The sequence below is a fragment of the Ovis aries genome, chromosome 18 (genome assembly GCF_016772045.2).
Source record: "Ovis aries strain OAR_USU_Benz2616 breed Rambouillet chromosome 18, ARS-UI_Ramb_v3.0, whole genome shotgun sequence".
In the NCBI taxonomy this organism is placed as follows: Eukaryota; Metazoa; Chordata; class Mammalia; order Artiodactyla; family Bovidae; genus Ovis; species Ovis aries.
This window is the reverse complement of record NC_056071.1, coordinates 32,525,073-32,547,762: the sequence shown is the minus strand read 5'-3', so window position 1 is coordinate 32,547,762 and position 22,690 is coordinate 32,525,073. Positions and strand designations below refer to the sequence as shown.

The 22,690-nt window shown below is 48.3% G+C and overlaps 1 protein-coding gene and 1 pseudogene across 1 annotated transcript; both read left to right on the top strand.

The window, feature by feature from the left end:
- Positions 1-106: 106 nt before the first annotated feature.
- Positions 107-16,480, top strand: LOC114109031 (granzyme H-like; annotated as a pseudogene).
- Positions 16,481-18,601: 2,121 nt separating this feature from the next.
- Positions 18,602-21,768, top strand: LOC114109030 (granzyme H-like). Its single transcript, XM_027957214.2, has 5 exons — positions 18,602-18,818; positions 19,841-20,001; positions 20,531-20,666; positions 20,868-21,125; positions 21,508-21,768. The coding sequence occupies exons 1-5, from the start codon at positions 18,765-18,767 to the stop codon at positions 21,649-21,651; spliced, it is 753 nt and encodes a 250-aa protein (XP_027813015.1). The 5' UTR covers positions 18,602-18,764; the 3' UTR covers positions 21,652-21,768.
- The last annotated feature ends 922 nt before the right edge of the window (positions 21,769-22,690 follow it).

Genomic DNA, 22,690 nt, shown 5'->3' with positions numbered 1-22,690 from the left:
GAGTGCAAGTGTGGTGACAGTGTCGTTCTCACCTATCTCACAGCAGAGAACATGGGCACATGTGGCATGCTCACACCCAGCTGAGGGAAGCACAGCTCTGGGGGGCACTGAGCCTCCCCTGCTTCCTTCCCCTGTGCTTTGTGTCTGAAGGAAGAAACCCCAGCAGCTCTGACCTGGGCAAATCTTCTGGAGGATGCAGCTACCCCTGCTCCTGATGGCCTTTCTTCTGCCTCCTGGGCTGGGACATGTGAGTGACCATCCCCATTCCCGACAGGGTACCCCATCTCACTAAACCTCCGCAGTCCTGACCCTTCTGTTCAGCTCCAAATTCTGAACCAGCTCCATCCCAACTGAGACTACAAGTTCAATGCTGCATAGACATTCAGCAAGGATGGATGGTAGGAAGCAAGCCTCCACTAAAAGCTTAGGTAGCTCTTAGCCTCTCTCTCAAAACCGGGAAAGTGGGCTGTGCATTTGGTGGAGGATGTGAAGCTATAACACACAAGTAAGAAACTTCCTCCCTCCAGCCAGGAAAGGAAACCTCAGACAAAGCATTCACAGCGCGGGAGGTGTCAGTGGACCCAGATTAAGAACCAGAGAAACTTGTCAGTTTCCCCGCCCTTCACTCCTGCCCAGGAGAGGAGCCCAGGGTGTGACTGGTCAGAAATGGCTAGATGGCAGCACCCAAAGCTCTCTGGGTGTCGTTACTCTTCCCCAGGCCCCAAGCCGTTCCTTTTCTGCCCCACTGTTTTGGGCAGTGTCCTCCCCTATCCCTGTGGTCTAAATCCCACCAGTACTATCCCCACCAAACCTCAGCCAAAAGCTAATTGGAGGCCATTCACGCGTCAACAGATGTTTACTGAGATCCCGGGATGCATTATGCTATAGTACATGAGGATTTTAGAAAATCCAACTCCATAAACTCATAGGTGGATTATTAGCAAATGGCACCGTCAGGACATTAGCAGAGGCTCAGAGGGGTCCAGGAGACTCCATGAGAATGAGGGCTCATCAGGCGTCCCATCCATGATCTTCTGGGCTCCACCCTCTGGAAGGCAGTCTCTGGCCCCTCCATATGTGTGTGAATCAGGATGTGGAGAATAATACTGAGGTTTGGGGTTCAGAAAAGCTTATCCCACTGCAGTGAGAACCCGGAGGACTCTCCCCTAGTGTCTGTTGGGCACTGTCGACCCACCTTGACTGCAACCTTCCCAAATCTCCCTTCTAACCATAGCCTCCCCCATCTCCCCATCTTTCAGCCTTTTCTTTCAGAGGAGATCACTGGGGGCCATGAGGCCAAGCCCCACTCCCGCCCCTACATGGTTTTGGTTCAGTTTCTGGGTGAGATGAGTAGGAAGAGGTGTGGCTGTGTTCTCATACAAAAGGACTTTGTTCTGACGGCTGGTCACTGCAGAGGAAGGTAAGGGGCAGTAGCCAGCCTACCTTACCTGAGGTCTGGACAGGGACCCGTCCTCTCCCCAGGAGCTGAGCCCAGGGGTACCCCTCCTTCACCCCAGGATCCTGGAAATCAGGACCACAAGAGCTCATCAAACAAGCCATCTTACGAGCAGGACTAGGGTGATGAAAAGCTGAGAAACAGGACAAGTAAAGTTTTGAGGTCAGTGGGTCGGAGGTGAGAACAAGAGACAGGGTTGAGAAGGGTCGATCCACAATGGCCAAATATAGCATCAGAGAAGGATGAGAGTGTGCAGTGAGAGCCAAAACCCAAACTCAGAGTCGCTTCACAATATTGCTGAGAAAGCTCTCGGGAGCCCTGCCCTCACGTCCCTGAGAAGCACAGGGCCATCACTCAGCCCAGGACCGTCTGTCACCTCAATTCCCCCTCAGCTGCTGCCCTGGTCCTAGTGTCAGCTGCCTGTCACAGCTCCTGGGGTGCATCTCCAGTGACCCCATGATCCCCACACACATGCTCTTCTCTCCATGCAGCTCAATCACCATCACCCTGGGGGCCACAACATCAAACAGCAGGAGAGGACCCAGCAGGCCTTCGGGGTGAGGAGGGCCATCCGCCACCCAGGCTATAATCCTGAGAACTTCTCCAACGACATCATGTTACTGCAGGCAAGGAAAACTCCCCACTGGCCCTGCCCTCCTGGGATCAGATCATTGCCCTCCCAGGATCTCCTGCCCTTTCCTCCCTCCCATCCTGGCTGTCTGACCAGTCCCTGTGGCTCAGGAGAGAGGGGAGACACATCAACGTCACTTCCCTGTCCAGGCTTGGGGACCACTGGCTGAGCCAGACTCTTGCCTCTTCCCATAGCTGGAGAGAAAGGCCAAACAGACTGCAGCTATGAGGCAGCTCCGCCTGCCCAGGGCCATGGCCTGCACGAAGCCAGGACAGACGTGCAGTGGGGCCGGCTGGGGGAAGGACTCCAGGGAAGGCACCTGCCCTCACTCACTGCAGGAGGTAAAGCTGACCACGCAGGAGGATCAAATGTGTGAGTTCTACTTACACTACTATTACACCATCGCCACCCAGCTATGTACGGGGGACCCAAAGACAAAGAAAGCTTCCTTTAAGGTGAGAAGGACAGTCCACTTTGCTTGGATCTGGGGAGAAGTGTGTTTGCTGAAGATCTGGGTTCTGGGGACCACCTCACCCTCTAGACACCAAGACACATCCTGGGGCTAGTGTGTAAGTATGCTAGTGTGTGAGATGAGTGCAATTGTGTGGTAGTTGCAACATTCTTTGGCCTTGCCTTTCTTTGGGATTGGAATGAAAACTGATCTTTTCCAGTCCTGTGGCCACTGGTGAGTTTTCCAAATTTGCTGACATATGAGTGCAGCACTTTCACAGCATCATCTTTTAGGATTTGAAAGAGCTCAACTGGAATTCTATCACCTCCACTAGCTTTGTTCATTGTGATGCGTCCCACTTAAGAATGGGAAAACTTAGCAGTGGAAACAGTGACATTTTTGGGGGGGGGGGGGTTCCAAAATCACTGCAGATGGTGATTGTAGCCATGAAATTAAAAGACGCTTGCTTCTTGGAAGAAAAGTTATGACCGACCTAGACAGCTTATTAAAAAAACAGAGACATTACTTTGCAAACAAAGGTCTCACTAGTCAAAGCTATGGTTTTTCCAGTAGTCATTTATGGATGTGAGAGTTGGACTATAAAGAAAGCTGAGTGCCAAAGAATTGATGCTTTTGAACTGTGGTGTTGGAGAAGACTCATGAGAGTTCCTTGGACTGAAAGGAGATCCAAGCAGTCCATCCGAAAGGAAATCAGTCCTGAATATTCATTGGAAGGACTGATGTTGAAGCTGAAACTCCGATACTTTGGCCACCTGATGTGAAGAATTGACTCATTGGAAAAGCCCTTGATGCTGGGAAAGATTGAAGGCAGGAGGGGAAGGGGTCAACAGAGGATGAGATGGCTGGATGGCATCACCAACTCAATATACATAAATTTGAGTAAACTCCAGGAGTTGGTGATGGACAGGAAGGCCTGACGTGCTGCAGTCCATGGGGTTGCAAAGAGTTGGACACGACTGAGCAACTGAACTGAATTGAACTGAAGGCCCACTTGTCTTTGTACTCCAAGATGTCTGTCTCTAGATGAGTGATCAAACCATCATGGTTTTCTGGGTCATTAAGGTCTTTGTTGTTATGTTCTTCTGTGTATTCCTGCCACTTCTTCTTAATATCTTCTGCTTCTGTTAGGCCCTTTCTGTTCCTTATTGTTCCCATCTTTGCATGAAATGTTCCCTTGGTATCTCTAATTTTCTTGAAGAGATCTGTAGTCTTCCCATTCTATTGTTTTCCTCTATTTCTTTGCATTGATCACTTTGGAAGGCTTTATCTCTCCTTGCTATTCTTTGGAACTCTGCATTCACATGGATGTATCTTTCCTTTTCTCCTTTGCCTTTTGCTTCTCTTCTTTCCTCAGCTGTTTGTAAGGCCTCTTCAGACAACCATTTTGCCTTTTTGTCTTTCTTCTTCTTGGAACTGGTTTTGATCACCACTTCCTATACAATGTTATGAACCTCCATCCATAATTCTTTAGGCATTCTATCTATCAAATCTAATCCCTTGAGTCTACTTGCCACTTCCACTGTAAAATCTTAAGAGATTTGATGTAGGTCATACCCGAATGACCTACATGTTTTCCCTACTTTCTTCAACTTAAGCCTGAATTTTGCAATACGGAGTTCATGATTTGAGCCACAGTCAGCTCCTGGTCTTGTTTTTGCTGACTGTACAGAGCTTCTCCATTTTCAGCTATAAAGAATATAATCAATCTGATTTCAGCATTGACCATAGAGTGATATCCAGGGCGTGTAGAGTCATCTCTTATGTTGTTGGAAGAGGATGCTTGCTAGGACCACTGCGTTCTCTTGACAAAATTCTGTTAGCTTTTGCCTTGTTTCATTTTGTACTCCAAGGTCAAACTTACTTGTTACTCCAAGTATCTCTTGACTTTCTGCTTTTGCTTTCCTGTCCCCATGATAAAAAGACATCCTTATTAGTGTATAGGAATGCAAGGTTGAGATTGAGGGTTGAGGCAGGGGGGCGCTTGTCCACCCTAACAGAAATGAGGGAGGTTTACAAAGGTGTAGCTCACCCCATGCAGTGTTCCCTCCCTGCATCAGAGTATGCAGAGCTCAGAAGCCTGAGAAAGTTTCAGGAGGCCTTCAGTATTCCTAAGCCTAGCTTGAGTGCCTGTCACACTGGGCCCAGAGCCCTGTGCAGCCTCTGGTTTCCTGAGGGCATATCCTCCTTCAGCCCCAATAGACCTAGAGGGAGCTCTTCCAGCTTGGGCTGAGATAGCTGCTTCCACCTCCATTGCTCGCACATCTGTGTGTGTGTGTGTGTGTGTGTGTGTGTGTGTGTGTGTGTGTGAGAGTGTGTAAATATATTTTTCTCCAAAGGAAAGTCGCTGTAAAGCAATTATTGGTTTCACTGAATCCTAAAGTTTCGAAGGTATCTATAGCCATAGGTTATTGGGTATATTTTTCCTTATTTTTCATTGATCTTGAGGTTTTCCTATAGGTACATATTGAGAAAACCAACTTCACTTTTAAAACAAGTGCCTTAGAGAGCACTGAGAGGAAGTGGTTTGCTGAACATTAGAATGGAGAGTGAGCGCCAACCGTCACAAAATGTCTTTTGGGTAGAAAGTAACACATATTCATCAAAACATATTCCTCATAAATGGAACATATTCATCACAGAAAGACAACTAAAACAGAACATATATATCTTAGAAAATAAAAAATACCGAAAATTTCATAATCGTGGATCACCATCATTAATGCTTAAGCATATTTCCTTCCACTACTTTTCTATTTATTCATAAGATGCTCTTGCTTCAACTTCCTGGGATTGGGCTGTTTAGAGCTCCTCATGCCATCCTTTCCATTCCTCTTTCTTCTGTCCTCATAGTGGTGAGAGTGTTGGGGTCATCTGCACATGTTCAGGATGGCCTGGCCCAGAGACATCAGATATATGGCTCTCTGGACTCTAGACAGAGAATACTTAGTGGGGAGTAAGTATTAGATGACTGGTATCTGTTTCCCCTTCACCACTCACCAGTCACCAGCATTTCAGGAAAGGAAGCCCCTCTGACTCACAAACAACCTGATTCGAGTAGGACAGCCCCCTAGGTGAGCTTGAGGGGTGCTGGATACCTCAGCACAACCCAATCATGTCGTCATTGCTGAAGGACCCAGTGATGGTTTGTTCTGTTTCAATGAATATCAAGTCCAGGACTTTCACTCTAAACTGTAGGATAAGAAAAAATCCCTCTGTTGCAGAATAGTTACATTTAAAGAGGTAATTCTAAACTTGCCAAAAATGTGAGGCTGGAACCTTGGCAAGATAGGAAATGGGGTTGCTGTTTGGGCCACGTGGGTGAGTCCAGGTCTCGCTGCTCCTCAAGCAAGTGCAGTCTCTCCCTCACCCTTGGCCCCAAGGTGAGCCCCACGCAGTGGTCCTCATGCACATGTCCTCTGCCCGCAGATTCTAGGTCTCCTCCAGCCCCTGGCCCTCTCAAGCACAGGGGCCATGTCACTGTATCCCTGACCCTCACCTACCATATAATTCTTCATGCTTTCCCCAGAATCAAAGAAGACCCAAGAGGGGAGAAATGCAGACCCTCATGATTGAGTCACTGAGGGCCTCTGGGGACACAGCTCCTCCCCTGGTTGCAACACATCCTCCACTTCCTTGTTGTTCTTCTTGCTTTGTGACTCTGCAGTGGGAGTGCAAGTGTGGTGACAGTGTCGTTCTCACCTATCCCACAGCAGAGAACATGGGCACACGTGGCATGCTCACACCTGCCTGCGGGGAGCACAGCTCTGGGAGGTCGGTGGGGGGCACTGAGCCTCCCCTGCTTCCTTCCCCTGTGCTTTGTGTCTGGAAGGAAGAAACCCCAGCAGCCCTGACTGGGCAGACCTTCTGGAAGATGCAGCCACTCCTGCCACTGATGGCTTTTCTTCTGCCTCCCAGGTGGGACATGTGAGTGACCGTCCCCATTCCTGAGGGTGGAACTCATCTCACTAAACCTCCCACAGTCCTGACCCTTCTTCTCATCTCCAATTTCTGAACCAGCTCCCTCCCCAAGCAAGATTACAAGTCTGATGCTGCATAGACACTCAGCAAGGAGGGGTGGCAGGCAGGCAGGAAGGTTTTCACTAAGAGCTTTCATGGATCGCAGTCATTCTCACCACCAGGAAAGTGGGTTGTGCATTTGTTGGAGGATGTGAGGCTACAAAGCACAAGTAAGTAAAATTCCTCTCTTCAGCCAGGGAAGGACAACTCAGATAAACCACCCACAGTACAGGAGTTGTCACTGGGCCCAGATTAAGAACACATGAAATTTCTCATCATCTGCCGCCCCTCACTCCTGCTCAGGAGAGGAGCCCAGGGTGTGTGCTCCCTCCAGCCCAGTACATCATTTCTCATCATGTTCTCAGCATATAAGTGAAATAAGCAGGGTGACAATATGCAGCCTTAACGTGTTCCTTTTCCTATTTGGAACCAGTCTGTTGTTCTATGACCAGTTCTAACTGTTGCTTCCTGACCTGCATATAAGTTTTCTCAAGAGGCAGGTCAGGTGGTCTGGTATTCCCATCTCTTGAAGAATTTTCAGTTTGTTGTGATCCACACAGTCAAAGGCTTTGGCATAGTCAATAAAGCAGAAATAGATGTTTTTCTGGAACTCTCTTGCTTTTTCCATGATCCGGTGGATGATGGCAATTTGATCTCTGGTTCCTCTGCCTTTTCTAAAACCAGCTTGAACATCTGGAATTTCATGGGTCACATATTGCTGAAGCCTGGCTTGGAGAATTTTGAGCATTACTTTACTAGCATGTGAGATGAGTGCAATTGTGCAGTAGTTTGAGCATTCTTTGGCATTGCCTTTCTTTGGGATTGGAATGAAAACTGACCTTTTCCAGTGCTGTGGGCACTGCTGAGTTTTCCAAATTTGCTGGCATATTGAGTGCAGCTCTCGGGAGCCACGTTAGGCATTACTGACAAAATGGGGGCACGGCCCCCAACCCCCTCTCCTTTTCCCGCAGGCACGGACCCGGGATGAAGGAGTTAGGCCTTGTGATTCTGACTTGTTCTTTCTTCAGTTGAGTTGGCTGGAAAAAATGTTAAGGTGTTTATTGTTCTTGAGAGAAGCAAGAGGAAGCACAGAGCCTTCTGCAGCTGTGCCCAGAAAATAATCTATACAGTAACCATTGACATTTGTTCAAGGATCTTTACAGGATGTTACAGGATGAGCATGTAGGCCGCCGCTTGAGGCCACGGGAAGGATTGTTATCTGAGACCTGTTTGTGAGGCAATGTTTATGGCAAAGGAAGTTTGCTGAGTTTAAGGTTTAGGAATAGATAAGAATAGCTAGAAGCCTTTTTAGGAGATAGTGAGCTTAGAATATTAGGGCAAAGCAGGATTTAGAAGATACGAAATAAACTGAGGAACGTGACATAAGCATGAATTACAATGTAATCACAAGTAAACAGGACTCCAAGAGAATCGCTGGAGCAGGAACTCTGTTTGAAGGGCAAAAATGAGATAATAAATCTGGGTCGGGGGAACTGAAAAGGTCAAACCTCTGACCTAATGCTTTTGTCAAAGTATAAAAGAAGACCTGATGCTTAAAATAAACATGTAGTCCCGTACCTCCAGTCAGAGGCTACATCATTCCCCGCCGACACCGTTCACCCTTCAGGCTGATTCCCTGGCTGCTGGAGCTGGACTCCGGCATGCAGCACTTTCACAGCGTCATCTTTCAGGATTTGAAATAGCTCAACCGGAATTCCATCACCTCCACTAGCTTTGTTCGTAGTGATGCTTCCTAAGGCCCACTTGACTTCACATTCCAGGATGTCTGGCTCTAGGTGAGGCATCACACCATAGGGATTATCTGGCTCGTGAAGATATTTTTTCGTATAGTTCTTCTGTGTATTCTTGCTACCTGTTCTTAATTTCTTTTGCTTCTGTTAGGTCCCTACCATTTCTGTCCTTTATTGAGCACATCATTGCATGAAATGTTCCCTTGGTGGCTCTAATTTTCTGGAAGAGATCTCTAGTCTTTCCCATTCTATTGTTTTCCTCTATTTCTTTGCATTGATCACTGAAGAAGGATTTCTTATCTCTCCTTGCTATTCTTTGGAAAGATGTTCAACATCACTAATTATGAGGTATTAGGTTGGTGAAAAAATAATTGCAACTTCAAACTGAATTTAAAATCATTATAACTAGGCTCAAACACATCTTAATTAATCAAAATAGGAACCATTACTATCAACACATTTTTGCACACAAGACATAAGTTTATTTATTTCTGTAAAGTAAAAATCCATGATTCTGGATTTGACCAACTCTCAGAAAGTATTTTCTACCTCCTGCTGGTTGTGGAAGTGCTTTCCCTGAAAAAAGTTGTCGAGATGCTTGAAGAAATGGTAGTCAGTTAGCAAGAGGTCAGGTGAAAATACTGGATGAGGCCAAATTTTGTAGCCCTAGTCATACAACTTTTGAAGAGTCGGTTGTACGATGTGTGATCAGGCATTGTCGTAGAGACGAACTGAGCACATTCTGTTGACCACTGCTGGCTGTAGGCGTCAGTTTTTGGTGCAGCTCATCTCTTTGCTGAGCATACTTCTCAGATATAACGGTTTCACTTGGATTCAGAAAGCTATAGTGGGTTAGATGGGCAGCAGGCTACCAAGCAGTGACTTTGACCCCTCTTTTGGTGCACGTTTGGCTTTGGGACGTGCTCTAGAGCTTCTTCTCAGCTCCACCACTGAGCTGGTGGTCGCCAGTGTCATATAAAACCCACGTTTCATCCCATGTCACAATCCTATCTAGAAATGGTCCGTTGTTGTTGTGTAGGATAAGAGCAGATGACACTTCAAAATGATGATTTTTTTGATTTGCGATCAGCTCATGAGGCACCCACTCATCGAGCTTCTTTACCTTTCTGATTTGCTGCAAATGCTGAACAACCAAAGAATGGTTGACATTGAGTTCTTCGGCAGCTTCTCGTGTAGTTGTAAGAGGATCAGCTTTGATGATGCTCTCACTTGGTACTTGTCAACTTCCAATGGCCATCCACTCCGCCCCTCATCTTCAAGGCTCTCCTCTCCTTTGCAAAGCTTCTTGAGCCACTACTGCACTGTACATTCATTAGCAGTCCTGGGCCAAATGCGTGGTTCATATTGCAAGTTGTCTTTGCTGCTTTACGATCCATTTTGAACTGGAATAAGAAAACCGATCAAGGTGCTTTTTGTGTAACATCATTTTCCTAGTCTGAAATAAAAATAAATAAATAGCAAGTAACAAGTCATTAGCAAAAAAACATAAAGCAAGAAATGTGCATTAAAATGACATATGACATGACCATATTTAAGAATGTATTCCAATATCAAACAGCAAAATGCAAAAACTGCGATTCCTTTTGCACCAACCTAATACATGCACATCAGAATCGCAATATTACCACACACGTCTTAGAATAACTACTGTCAAAAAGACAACAAATGATAAGTGTTAACAGGATGCGTTGAAAAGACAAAACCAGTATACTGTTGTTAGGCATATAAATTAGTCCAGCCTCCAAAGAAAACAGTACCAAAGTTTCTCAAGTACTTAAAAATAGAATTACCATAGGATTCAGCAATTCCACACCTGGGTATATATCCAAAGTAAAGAAAAGCACTAATTCAATAAGTCATTAATATATGCACCCCAATGTTCAAAGAAGCATTATTTACAAAAGCCAAGCTATGAAATCAAGCTCGGCATCCATTAACAGAGGAATGGATGGAGAAGGGGTGGCGTATATATACACACAACAGTGTATACTCAGCCATGAAACAGTGAAATTTCTCCATTTGCAGCAACATGCATGGACCTGGAAAGTATTAAGTTCAGTGAACTCAGACAGAGAAGGAAAACTACTACACATTTTCACTTATATGTGGAATCTAAACTATAAAACAGTTGAACCAATTTAACAAAACAGAAACAGACTCATAGACACAGAGAACAAATTAGTGGTTACCAGAGGGGAGTGGGTGGTGACAGAGACAAGATAGTCGAAGGGGATTAAGAGGTACAAACCAGTAGGTATCAAATAACTAAGATGCATGGATATAATGGACAGCACTGGGAATGTAGTCAATACTATATAATAACTTTATGTGGAATATAAACTATAAAAATATGGGATACTACCTTGTACACCAGAAACTAATACTGTGAGTTACTTTAATTTTTAAAAAGTGACTAAATGGAAAAGAATTTATATCAGTTTCTTACATCGATTATTGACTATTTAAGGCAAAATAGTATTTAAGGCATATAGTGGAGAAATGTATGACAAAGATAACTCAAAGGGTGAGAAGGAAGACAAGTGAAATATACCATTACAAGGTTCTCATATGAGTGAAAATGAAAGTGAAAGTATTAGTTGCTCAGCCCTGTCTGATTCTTTGCAGCTTCATAGACTGTAGCTGCCAGGCTCCTCCATCCATGGGATTTCCCAGGCAAGAATACTGGAGTGGGTAGCCGTTCCCTTCTCCAGGGGATCTTCCCAAGCCAGGGGTCAAACCCAGACCTCTGGCATTACAGGCAGATTTTTTACCATCTGACCCACAGGGGAAGCTGAAGGCATATCCTTCAGTGTAACAACTAAAATAATATATAGATGTTTAGCAGAGAGCCAATAAAGAAGCCAAAATGAGACATAACAAAATAGAGCAGAAAAGCAGGGCAAAAGAATAGAGAATAAATCACACTGAGTTCCAGAAAGACCTTTCATAGCTTTTAGTCTGATAGGCTAACCTTCTCCCTTATTATACATTTTTCATTTGGACAAAATTTCCCTAGTGATTCTTTCATGTTTATTTTCCACATAAATGTTAGAAATTGTCTAGAACTTGGGGAACACTAGGAGAAAAAAATTCAATAGGTTTCTTTTTAAAATCCCATTATATACATTATTTGTATAACCATGTTCATATATTAACTTGGGAGAATCAGTACATTTTTTGGTGTAGATCTATTGTGTTCGACTTCCCTGGTGGCTCACATAGTAAAGCGTCTGCCTACAATGCGGGAGACCCGGGTTCGATCCCTGGGTTGGGAAGACCCTCTGGAGGAGGAAATGGCAACCCATTCCAGTATTCTTGCCTGGAGAATCCCATGAACGGAGGAGCCCGGTAGGCTACAGTCCACGGGGCAGCAAAGAGTCGGACACGACTGAGCGACTTCACTTGCACTTTCACTCTTTGTATTCGACAAGTAAGAGTATCTTGCTGTTTCTAAAGACTTTGCTTGCGTTTTTCAGAAGCAGGTTAACATTTTGCATGAATAGGTTTTTCACAATTCTGCTGAAGTTTTTCCTCAGCCTCATACCTATATTTGGTACTACTGTAACAGATTTTCTTATAAATTATGTCTGAAAACAGGTTATTATTCTATATGTGAAAGGTACAGATTTCCTTTTAAATTGGAAACAATCTCAAGCTCATAGGCATGTTGCAATCACGATGCAAAAAGTTTTCCTCTCCAGAACTGTTTGCTAGTATCAGTTACTGAAACGGCATTCTATTGCTTCTCAAATACTACAGAATGTAATTCCTATAAACAAGGACATACGTAGCCACCATCCAACCTTCAGACCCAGGAAGTTAACACTGATGCCACAATCATCATCTAATCCTCAATGAAAAACCTAGCTCAGTAGCCTTAATAAGTTGACTTATCTGATCAGCATCTGCAGAGATGTACATAACCCATCTCTCACCCATTATTCCCAAAGGCATCCCCTGATTCCCACGCCCCATAATCTGGTGATGCACATTAGGGAGCCCCCTACCACCAATGCCCACCTCACCCTATTTGTCCTGCTCTGATAAATCCCACCTGGTTGCCCCCACCCCCAAGAAGGCCCCTAAACACCCTTGCTCAGAAACCACCCATCCCTTGTGTGAACACCCTCCTTATCCCACGTGGGCATTGAATCTCCACTTCACGTGTATTGTTACCTGATCCAGGATGCCCAATGCAGGGTGCAGGGTGAGAAGTGTGTCCACACAGGAGAGAGGCCAGGCGTGGACACATGCTCACCCCACGTGGGCTTGGCTTGGACACCACGCCCTGGTTAACTGTGGCTCCCCTGCCAGAATCCGTATTGACAGTGGGCTTTGTTTCTTAATCCAAGGTTTCATTGCTTTAGAAGAGACTTGAGATCAAGGTGTTTAGGCCCCATGATGTTTTCAGTTCCATGACTCTCTCCACCTTTTCCATTATTGGGACATGACCAGGATAATTTGGTTAGCAAATTGTACTGGGACATCAGAATGCCATTCTCTGGGTAGTGGTGGGGGAATTCTGCTTAGCCTCCCTGGTACCCATTCTCACTTCACAGGGAACTCCCATCCCACAGGCTATTCTTCCTTGACTGCAACACTCCTGCTGGGAGATGAAATCTCGGGCCCTTCCTGTTTAATCTGCTGGGAGCTCTTGATTGCCTCAAACAGAGGGACATGGTAGAATCGATGCCATAGGACATCAAAAGTGAGGTAATTAGAAGAGCCCAGCTTGTGCCTGGCTTGTTTCTTAGCAGATGCTTATTTGGGAGAAAGCCAACAACATGTCATGTGCGAGGGAGACTGACAATCCCAGAGACAGAGGTGACTTGAGGTGCCTGATGGAGAGAAACCAACATGCCCAGTGAACAGCCAGCACCATCCACTGGGCATGAGTGAGCGAGACATCAGTAATTCAGCATCAAGGCTTCAAACCTCCCTGATACCAGGAGGAGCAGAGGAGTACTATCCGCACTGTATCCTGACCAAAATGCAGATTCATGGGTAAAACAATGCTGCTGTTCTGAAAAAAAAAAAAAAAAAAAAAACCACTCACTTCTTTTTCACACCATGGTTCTCACCATCCCGTTTGACCCTGCGGGTTTTGTCTCCTCCACAAGAAGTGAGAGATCTTATCTCCAAATTTCTCATACAAAGAGGCCTCAATACACAATCACCCTGGTGATCAAAGAGAAGCACGGAAATGAAGACATTCTAAGTCATGAATCTCTCATCATGGGACCCAGAATGATGGGGCTCAAAGATCTGGTATTTGTTGATGCAACGTCTCACTACTTCTACTTGTAGTGATTTTCTTGCTTTCTGCTGAGTGATGGCACTAAGCCAAGAGCTTATGGGTGCTTCCTTGGTGATCACTAAGTACACTCTCCACTCAGACCCCAGGACCTGATCAGACAGAAGTGTGAGGCTTCAGAGAAATCTCAAGGGATAAAAGCCACAACATGGGAGGAGACACTGGTTAAAAGACGGAAGTAGCAGCTGCTCAGATGTGGGCAGCTTTCCTGCAGAGATGGTCCTGCTCCTGGTCCTGCTCCTGCTGGCCCTTCTTCTGTCCCCCACTGGGGAGGCAGGTGAGTAACGGTCCCACCCTCAGAGGCCCAGTCCCTCCCCACATACACAGACCTGCTCAGATGCTACACTCATACACAGCCTCGTTCTGGCCCATCTTCAGGAAATTTTTTTAACTCAGATCAAAGACAAGCAAATATGGACCCATCTCCCCTCTCTACCCTTGGCTGCATGAGCACAGTGGGTAGGCTGGTGTCTTTCTTTCAGTGAAGATTATCGGGGGCCATGAGGCCAAGCCTCACTCCAGTCCCTATATGATGTATCTTCAAATACAGACTGCAGATAAAACTTTGATCTCTGGGGATTTCCTCATGTGTGAGGACTTTGTACTAACCGCAGCTTGCTGCCAGGGAAGGTGAGGAGCAGTACCCAGGTCCCCATCCCTCTGTTGACTCCTCCCAGGGAACAATCTTCTCAGGGGCTGCAGACCTAGGCCACCAGGTAAGGTAAGAAGTTCTTCGGAGGACAGGTGAGCTTTGGCCAGAGAGAGACAGGTCAATGCCACTGATGCATGGAGAGAGGGTCTGATCTAACATAATATGGAAGGAAGCCAGTGTTGCACCCTGGAGCCCAGAGTGCATGTGTGAAAAATTCACATTTTCCTAAACACAGTCAAACTTGTGCAGGATTGAACACCTTCCATGGACTCCAGGAACTACTACCCTGCCCAGGCTGCATGGAAGCAGACAGCACAGAGATGCTCAGCTCCAAGGCCCATCCCCTAGAATTCTCCCCTCCCTAAGTCCTGCCCTGTCCCAAGCATTCCTTCAGGATCCTGGCCTGTGTCTCCTGTGACTCATTTTCCCTCTCTGCAGTCTTTGCAGGTCAATAAACGTCACCCTAGGAGCACATAACATCATGGAACGAGAGAGGACCCAGCAGGTCATCCCAGTGAGAAGAGCCATCCCCCACCCTGAGTTTAATGATGAGACTGGGGCCAATGACATCATGTTACTGCAGGTGGGACACGTGGCTGCACTGACTCCGGACACTTCCTTCCTGGGGTTCTGCATCCCCCATGACCTCATTCTAGACCCTGCAGGTCTGGAGACTGCAGGACAGTCGTGGGGTTGCCTTCTGTCCCAGGGTTGTGAAGAAGGCAACCCCTCAACTGTCCTGCAGTCTCTGTGGGCCATCAGTAGGTAACAATGCCTTTCTTCTGCTTTCAGCTGATGAGGAAGGCGAATATGACCACTGCTGTGAGCCCCATCAGTCTGCCCAGGGACTGCGATACATTCAATACAGGGATGCTATGCAGTGTGGCTGGCTGGGGATGTCTTGGTGTGGATATGCCCCGCCCAAATAAACTACAAGAGGTAGAGCTTGTGTCAGCGACGGAATGAAACACCAACACTGCAGAGTGGTTTAAATCTTTATATTTTAACACTTGCTTCTTACAGCTGCTTTATTTTATATCCCTTGCACAACCCCCTACAGGGCAAGCTGCCAAGCACTATGATTCAGAGACTATACAGTATGCAGGCACAGGGCAAGATAACCTTTACCTTGGCTTATTTACTGCAGCTAAGACTTTGTTTTGGGGAACTTCCTTATCAACTTAGAATCCGTTTTGTCCCAAGGTCTGTTCCTTTTGAGGAATCAGAGAAACATCCTTGTGTGCAAGCAATGTTCTTTTCCCATGGGAACAAACAGGATTTTTAGCTAAACATCTCGTTTGCAAGAATGCTCAGCCCTGGTTGACAGTCTCGTTAGCAAGCACTTCTCAATCTTCTTTAAACCTAGTTCCCTACACTGGGCAGAACATCTCGTTTGCAAGAATGTCCAGCCCTGGTTGAGAGTCTGGTTTGCAAGCACTTCTCAACCTTCCTTAAACCTAGTTTCCTACAGCTTGAAGTCCAAAGGGCAGAGAAATGAACCTCTCGCCACCCATATTACAGCACCACCACCCAGATATGTGCAGGGGACCTGAGAGAGAGCAAGAGTTCCTTTAAGGTGAGCTCCCCAGTGTCATCCATGCAAAGCCTTGGTCTCTGGATTGGGGCAACGGGAGCAAGCTCTTTCCCGTGTCCCCAGCCTGTCCTCCGATCTGGTGTCTGTCTGAGGTCCCTGGGGGATGGATATTGCCTCAAAGTCACATATGGGCAGAGGTTTCCTGTGGGAGGAGGCGGATTGTCAGGGCCAGATTGAAACCTCAGGACCAACAAAACCCTTTTATCAACCAGGGCATCTAACAGAGACCACCCATCCTAGGGTGGCAGGGAGACCAGACCTGAAGAAGGTGAGCCCAGCCCTTGTTCTCTCTGCCCACAGGGTGACTCCGGGGGCCCGCTCGTATGTAATGGTGTGGCCCAGGGCGTTGTGTCCTTTGGAAAAGATGATGGGACAACTCCAGATGTCTACACCAGAATCTCCAGCTTTCTGTCCTGGATCCAGACAACAATGACAGAGGACAAATGGCAGGGATCAGACTGAGGTGCCCCTGGTAGAGTCCCCTCCATTTTCCCTGGGATTGGAAGCCTTGGTCAAAGTGGGTGGAGGAGGGCTGTCTGGAACTTAATAAACTTTCATCTCTTGAGCAGAAATCACTGATTCCTCCTTTATTCGCATATTCGTTAGGTACCTACTATGTCAGGGAAACATCTGTTCACTGCTGCACTGACAGCCAGCTCCCTCCAGTCACACATCCCCAGTGCCAGCTCCCCCTCCAGGCTGCCCATGAGCTCCATCCGAGAAGGGAGACCCCTCTCAGGATTACACAACCCCCTTCTTGACAACCCTTGTGTCTTATCCATAGGCCTTCTTCCTCGTCCACACCTACTCCCCTCCCCACCATCCCAGTGCCCTGGGGGAAAATAAGAGAATCCAGATTTGGAAGGAGGGCCACATGAGGCTGAGGGTTGAGGTGGGGGGCACTTGTCCACCCTAATAGAAATGGGGGAGGCTTACAAAGGTATAGCTCACCCCATGCAGTGTTCCCTCCCTGCATCAGAGCAGGCAGAGCTCAGAAGCCTGAGAAAGCTTCAGGAGGCCTTCAGTATTCCTAGGCCCAGCTTGAGTGCCTGTCACAGCCCTGTCTTGGAGTCCTGGGCCCAGGGCGCTGTGCAGCCTCTGGTGTCCTGAGGGCACACCCTCCTTCAGCCCCAAGGGACTGTGAGGGAGCTTTTCCACCTTGGGCTGAGCCAACCACTCCCCACCTTCATCATTCCCACGTGTGTTTATGTATGAATATATTTATCTCCAGAGGAAACGCACTCTAAAGAAAATCATTGGTTTCAAGGTATCCTAAAGTTTCAGAGAGTATCTATAGCCTATAGTTATTGGGTACATTTCTTCCTGCATTTTTTTTTCAATTGCTGAAGTTTTGATGCAAGGTTCAGAAAAGCAACCTTAATTTTAAGACATGCCCCTTAGAGAGGGCTTAAGAGAAGTGGTTTGCTGAACATTTGAATGGAGAGTGAGCTTCAACTATCGCAAAATGTGTTCTGGCAGAAAGTAACACATATTCATCAAAATATACTCCTCATAAATGGAACATACTCAACATGGTGCGTGCAAGGGTGCGAAGTTACTGCAGGCGTGTCAGATTCTTTGTGACCCTATGACTGTCGCCCTCCAGGCTCCTCTGCCCATTCATCACAGAAAGACAACTAAATACAGCACATATGGATAAGAAAAGTAAGCGCAGTGCAGTCCCTCCACCCCCAGATCACCGTCAGTAATGCGGAGGCACATTTCCTTTCACCGTTTTTCTATTTATTCATAAGATGCTCTTGCTTCAACTCCCTTGGGGTTGGGTTGTTCAGCGCTCCTCATGCCGTCCTTTCCATTCCTCTCTCTTCTGTCCTCATACTGGGGAGAGTGTTGGGTCATCTGCACATGTTTAGGATGGCCAGGCCCAGAGACATCTGAGATGTGGCTCTCTGGACTCTGGACAGAGAATACTTAGTGGGGAGTAAGGATTAGATGATGGGCATCTGTTTCCCCTTCCCCACTCACCAGTCACCAGCATTGCTGGAGAGGAAGCCCCTCCTGACTCACAAACACCCTGATTCGGGTGGGACAGCCGCCAGATGAGCTTGAGGGGCACTGGATACCTCAGCACAACCCAATCCTGTCCCTCATTGCCGAAGGACCCAGTGATGGTTTGTTCTGTTTCAGTGAATATCAAGTCCAGGACTTTCGTTCAAAATTTTCGGATAAGAAAGGCTCTCTTTGTTACAGAATACTTATATTTAAACAAGAGATTCTAAATCCTCCAAAAATGTGAGGCTGGAACCCTGCGAGACAGGAAGTGGGGCTGCTGTTTGGGCCACTGGGTGAGTCCAGGTCTCGCTGCTCCTCGAGCAAGTGCGGTCTCTGCCTCACCCTTGGCCCCAAGCAGAGCCTCGCGCCGTGGTCCTCACGCACGTGTCCTCTGCCCACAGATTCTAGGTCTCCTCCAGCCCCTGAGCTTCCCAAGTACAGGAGCCATGTCGCTGTATCCCTGACCCTCGCCTATTGGGTAGTTCTTCATGCTTTCCCCAGAATCAAAGAAGACCCAAGAGGGGAGAAATGCAGCCCCTCGTGACTGAGTCACTGAGGGCCTCTGGGGACACAGCTCCTCCCCTGGCTGCAACACAGCCTCCACCTCCTTGCTGTTCCTCCCACCCTGTGACTCTGCAGTGGGAGGGCAAGTGAGGTGACAGCCGTTCTCACCTATCCCACAGCAGAGAACATGGGCCCACGTGGCATGCTCACACCCGGCAGTGGGAAGCACAGCTCTGGGGGGTCTGTGGGGGCACTGAGCCTCCCTGCTTCCTTCCCCTGTGCTTTGTATCTGGAAGGAAGAAACCCCAGCAGCTCTGACCTGGGCAAATCTTCTGGAGGATGCAGCTACCCCTGCTCCTGATGGCCTTTCTTCTGCCTCCCGGGCTGGGACACGTGAGTGACCGTCCCCATTCCCTACAGGGTAGCCCATCTCACTAAACCTCTGCAGTCCTGGCCCTTCTGCTCAGCTCCAATTTCTGAACCAGGTCCCATCCCAACTGAGACTACAAGTTCTATGCTGCATAGACATTCAGCAAGGATGGATGGTAGGAAGCAAGCCTTCACTGAAAGCTTCTGTAGCTCTTAGCCTCTCTCAGCATCGGGAAAGCGGGCTGTGCATTTGGTGGAGGATGTGAAGCTACAACACACTAGTAAGAAACTTCTTCCGTCCAGCCAGGAAAGGGCACCTCAGACGAACCATCCACAGCACGGGAGGTATCAGTGGACCCAGCTTAAGAACCAGAGAAACTTGTCAGTTTCCCCACCCTTCACTCCTGCCCAGGAGAGGAGCCCAGGGTGTGACTGGTCAGAAATGGCTAGATGGCAGCACCCAAAGCTCTCTGGGTGTCGTTACTCTTCCCCAGGCCCCAAGCTGTTCATTTTCTGCCCCCCACTGTTTTGGGCAGTGTCCTCCCCTATCCCTTTGGTCTTAAATCCCACCAGTACTATCCCCACCAAACCCCAGCCAAAAGCTAATTGGAGGCCATTCACGTGTCCAGTCAACAGATATTTACTGAGATCCTGGGATGCATTATGCTCTAGAACATGAGGATTTTAGAAAATCCAACTCCATAAACCCATAGGTGGATTATTAGAAAATGGTACCATCAGGACGTTAGCAGAGGCTCAGAGGGGTCCAGGAGACTCCATGAGAGTGAGGGCTCATCAGGGGTCCCATCCATGATCTTCTGGGCTCCACCCTCGGGAAGGCAGTCTCGGGGCCCTCCATATGTGTGTGTGAATCAGGACATAGGGAACAATACTGAGGTTTGGGTTTCAGAAAATGTTATCCCACTGCAGTGAGAACCTGGGGGGACTCTCCCCTAGTGTCTGTTGAGCACTGTCGACCCACCTTGACTGCCACCTTCCCAAATCTTCCTTCTAACCATAGCCTCCCCCATCTCCCCATCTTTCAGCCTTTTCTTTCAGAGGAGATCATTGGGGGCCATGAGGCCAAGCCCCACTCCCGCCCCTACATGGCTTTGGTTCAGCATCTGGGTGAGAACGGTTGGAAGAGGTGTGGTGGTGTTCTCATACAAAAGGACTTTGTTCTGACAGCTGCTCACTGCAGAGGAAGGTGAGGGGCAGTAGCCAGCCTACCCTACCTGAGGCCTGGACAGGGACCCGTCCTCTCCCCAGGAGCTGAGCCCAGGGGTACCCCTCCCTCACCCCAGGATCCTGGAAATCAGGACCACAGGAGCTCATCAAATAAGCCATCTTACAAGCAGGACTAGGGTGATGAAAAGCTGAGAAACAGGACAAGTAAAGTTTTGAGGTCAGTGGGTTGGAGGTGAGAACAAGAGGCAGGTGTGAGAAGGGTCGATCCACAATGGCCAAATATAGCATCAGAGAAGGATGAGAGTATGCAGTGGGAGCCAAAACCCAGACTCAGAGTCACTTCACAATATCGCTGAGAAAGCTCCCGGGAGCCCTGCCCTCATGTCCCTGAGAAGCACAGGGCCCAGAGTCACTCAGCCCAGGACCTCTGTCACCTCAATTCCCCCTCAGCTGCTGCCCTGCCCTGGAGTCCGCTGCCTGTCACAGCTCCTGGGCTGTATCTCCAGTGACCCCATGATCCCCACACCCCTGCTCTGCTCTCCATGCAGCTCAATCAACGTCACCCTGGGGGCCCACAACATCAAACAGCAGGAGAGGACCCAGCAGGTCATCGGGGTGAAGAGGGCCATCCGCCACCCAGACTATAATCCTGAGAACTTCTCCAACGACATCATGTTACTGCAGGCAAGGAAAACTCCCCACTGGCCCTGCCCTCCTGGAATCAGATCATAGATCTCCCAGGATCTCCTGCCTCTTTCTTCCTTCCCATCCTGGCCGCCTGACCAGTCTCAGGGGGGAGGTGAGAGATGGGGTCCATGCAGTCTCATCATGGCATCCAGGCCAGAGAATCACTGGCTAAGCCAGACTCTTGTCTCTTCCCATCAGCTGGAAAGAAAGGCCAAGCAGACGTCAGCTGTGAAGCCCCTTAGTCTGCCCAAGGCCAAGGCCCGGGTGAAGCCAGGACAGGTGTGCAGTCTGGCCGGCTGGGGGCAGGTGGCCCCGGGCACTCCAGCCACCACGCTGCAGGAGGCAGAGGTGACGGTGCAGGAGGATCAGGTGTGCGAATCCCTCTACCCCAGGCACTACAGCCGGGCCACCCAGATTTGTGTCGGGGACCCAAAGAAAGTGAAGACCGGCTTCAAGGTCAGTTTTCCTGCATCTAAGCACACAGACCCGGGAGGTATGGGTAGGGCAGAGGCCGTATCTTCATCCTCAGCTAAGAGCTTTGGCAGCCTGCTCCTTGAATCCAACGTGTTGCCTTTTTTTTCCTGAGTTGGTCAGGAAGCATCAGTCATCCCACAGCTTTCTTATCACCACAGTTTCCAGGAGAAAATTTCACAGAAAGGTAGACTTGAGTCCAGCTGCTAAGAACAGTCAGAGTCAGGCTGGAGCCCCAGGACCAGGACGTGACCAGGCCTCCCTGGGCCTGGGTCTTCCCCACAGCCCCTGGCTGAGACCACCCAGCCCTGGTGGCAGGGAAGACAGAGCAAGGAGGCCTGCTCAGCCCTTATCTCTCTGCCCACAGGGTGACTCCGGTGGACCCCTCGTGTGTAAAAAAGTGGTCCATGGTATTTTCTTCTATGGAAAGGAGAATGGGAAACCTCCAGGAATCTTCACCCAGGTCTCACACTTCCTGCCCTGGATAAAGAGAACAATGAAGCAGCTCTAACAGCAGCTTGAGACTGACCTTTCTCTGCACTGACCACTGTCCTGGGGCAGCAGCAAGAATCCCATAGGGATTGGCAGTGGGATCACAGGGCCACAATAAATGGGATCTCTAAAGCAATGGTGACTGAATTCCTATTTATTCGTGGAACCACCTCAATACATAACCACGCGGCTCCAGGACACCCTCTGCTGTCAGTTCTGGGTTTTACTTCCTCCTTCCTCCCTAGCCCTCTGCTGCTAAGTCGTGTCCCACTCTTTGGGACCCCATGGACTGTGGCCTGCCAGGCTCCTCTGTCCATGGGATTTACCAGGCACAAACACTGGAATGGGTTGCCATTTCCTTCTCCAGGGGATCTTCCCGACCCAGGGATCGAATCTGCGTCTCTTGCATCTCCTGCTTGGCAGGCAAATTCTTTACCACTAAGCCACCCTAGGCCTCACTCCTCCCTAAATCCCATGCTGTCTGTATAGAATCTCATTGATTCCTCAATGAGAAATCATTGAGCAAATGATCTGGTGCTTAGCCAAAGCAAGAAAATCTCTTTGGTGCTTAGCCTTCTGCCAGGGATGAATCTAAAGGGCAATTCCTTAAAAAGGACAAATTCTCCCCAAAATGGTCCTCTCTTCGTGTTAGAAATTTCTTACCTCTCTAAGCCAAACACTGTCACCAACCCCTCAACAATTTAGCAAAGAACAGGTCAGAGGACGGAGAATAACTCTAGGGACCTAGCAGGTCAGGGGGCCATGCCATGGGCACTCAGATTCCTGTCTCCAGAGCCTCTCTCTCTCCTATGAGGGCAGGCTGCTCCCATACTGGAACTGTCTGGAGCTTAGGAGGCAGACATGTTCCCATGATGGTCCTCAGCCTCACTCAGGTCCCATCTCCACACCCTGCCCCAGGCCCAACACGGGACTCAGTCAACCTTGCGCCCTGTGTACCGTCCCACACCAGCCCCTGTTTTCCACCTGGGTGCTCTAGCCACCAGCTCCTTTCCCTTCCAGCTCACCTGGTTTTGAGCCACGGTCCCTGCCATACCTAA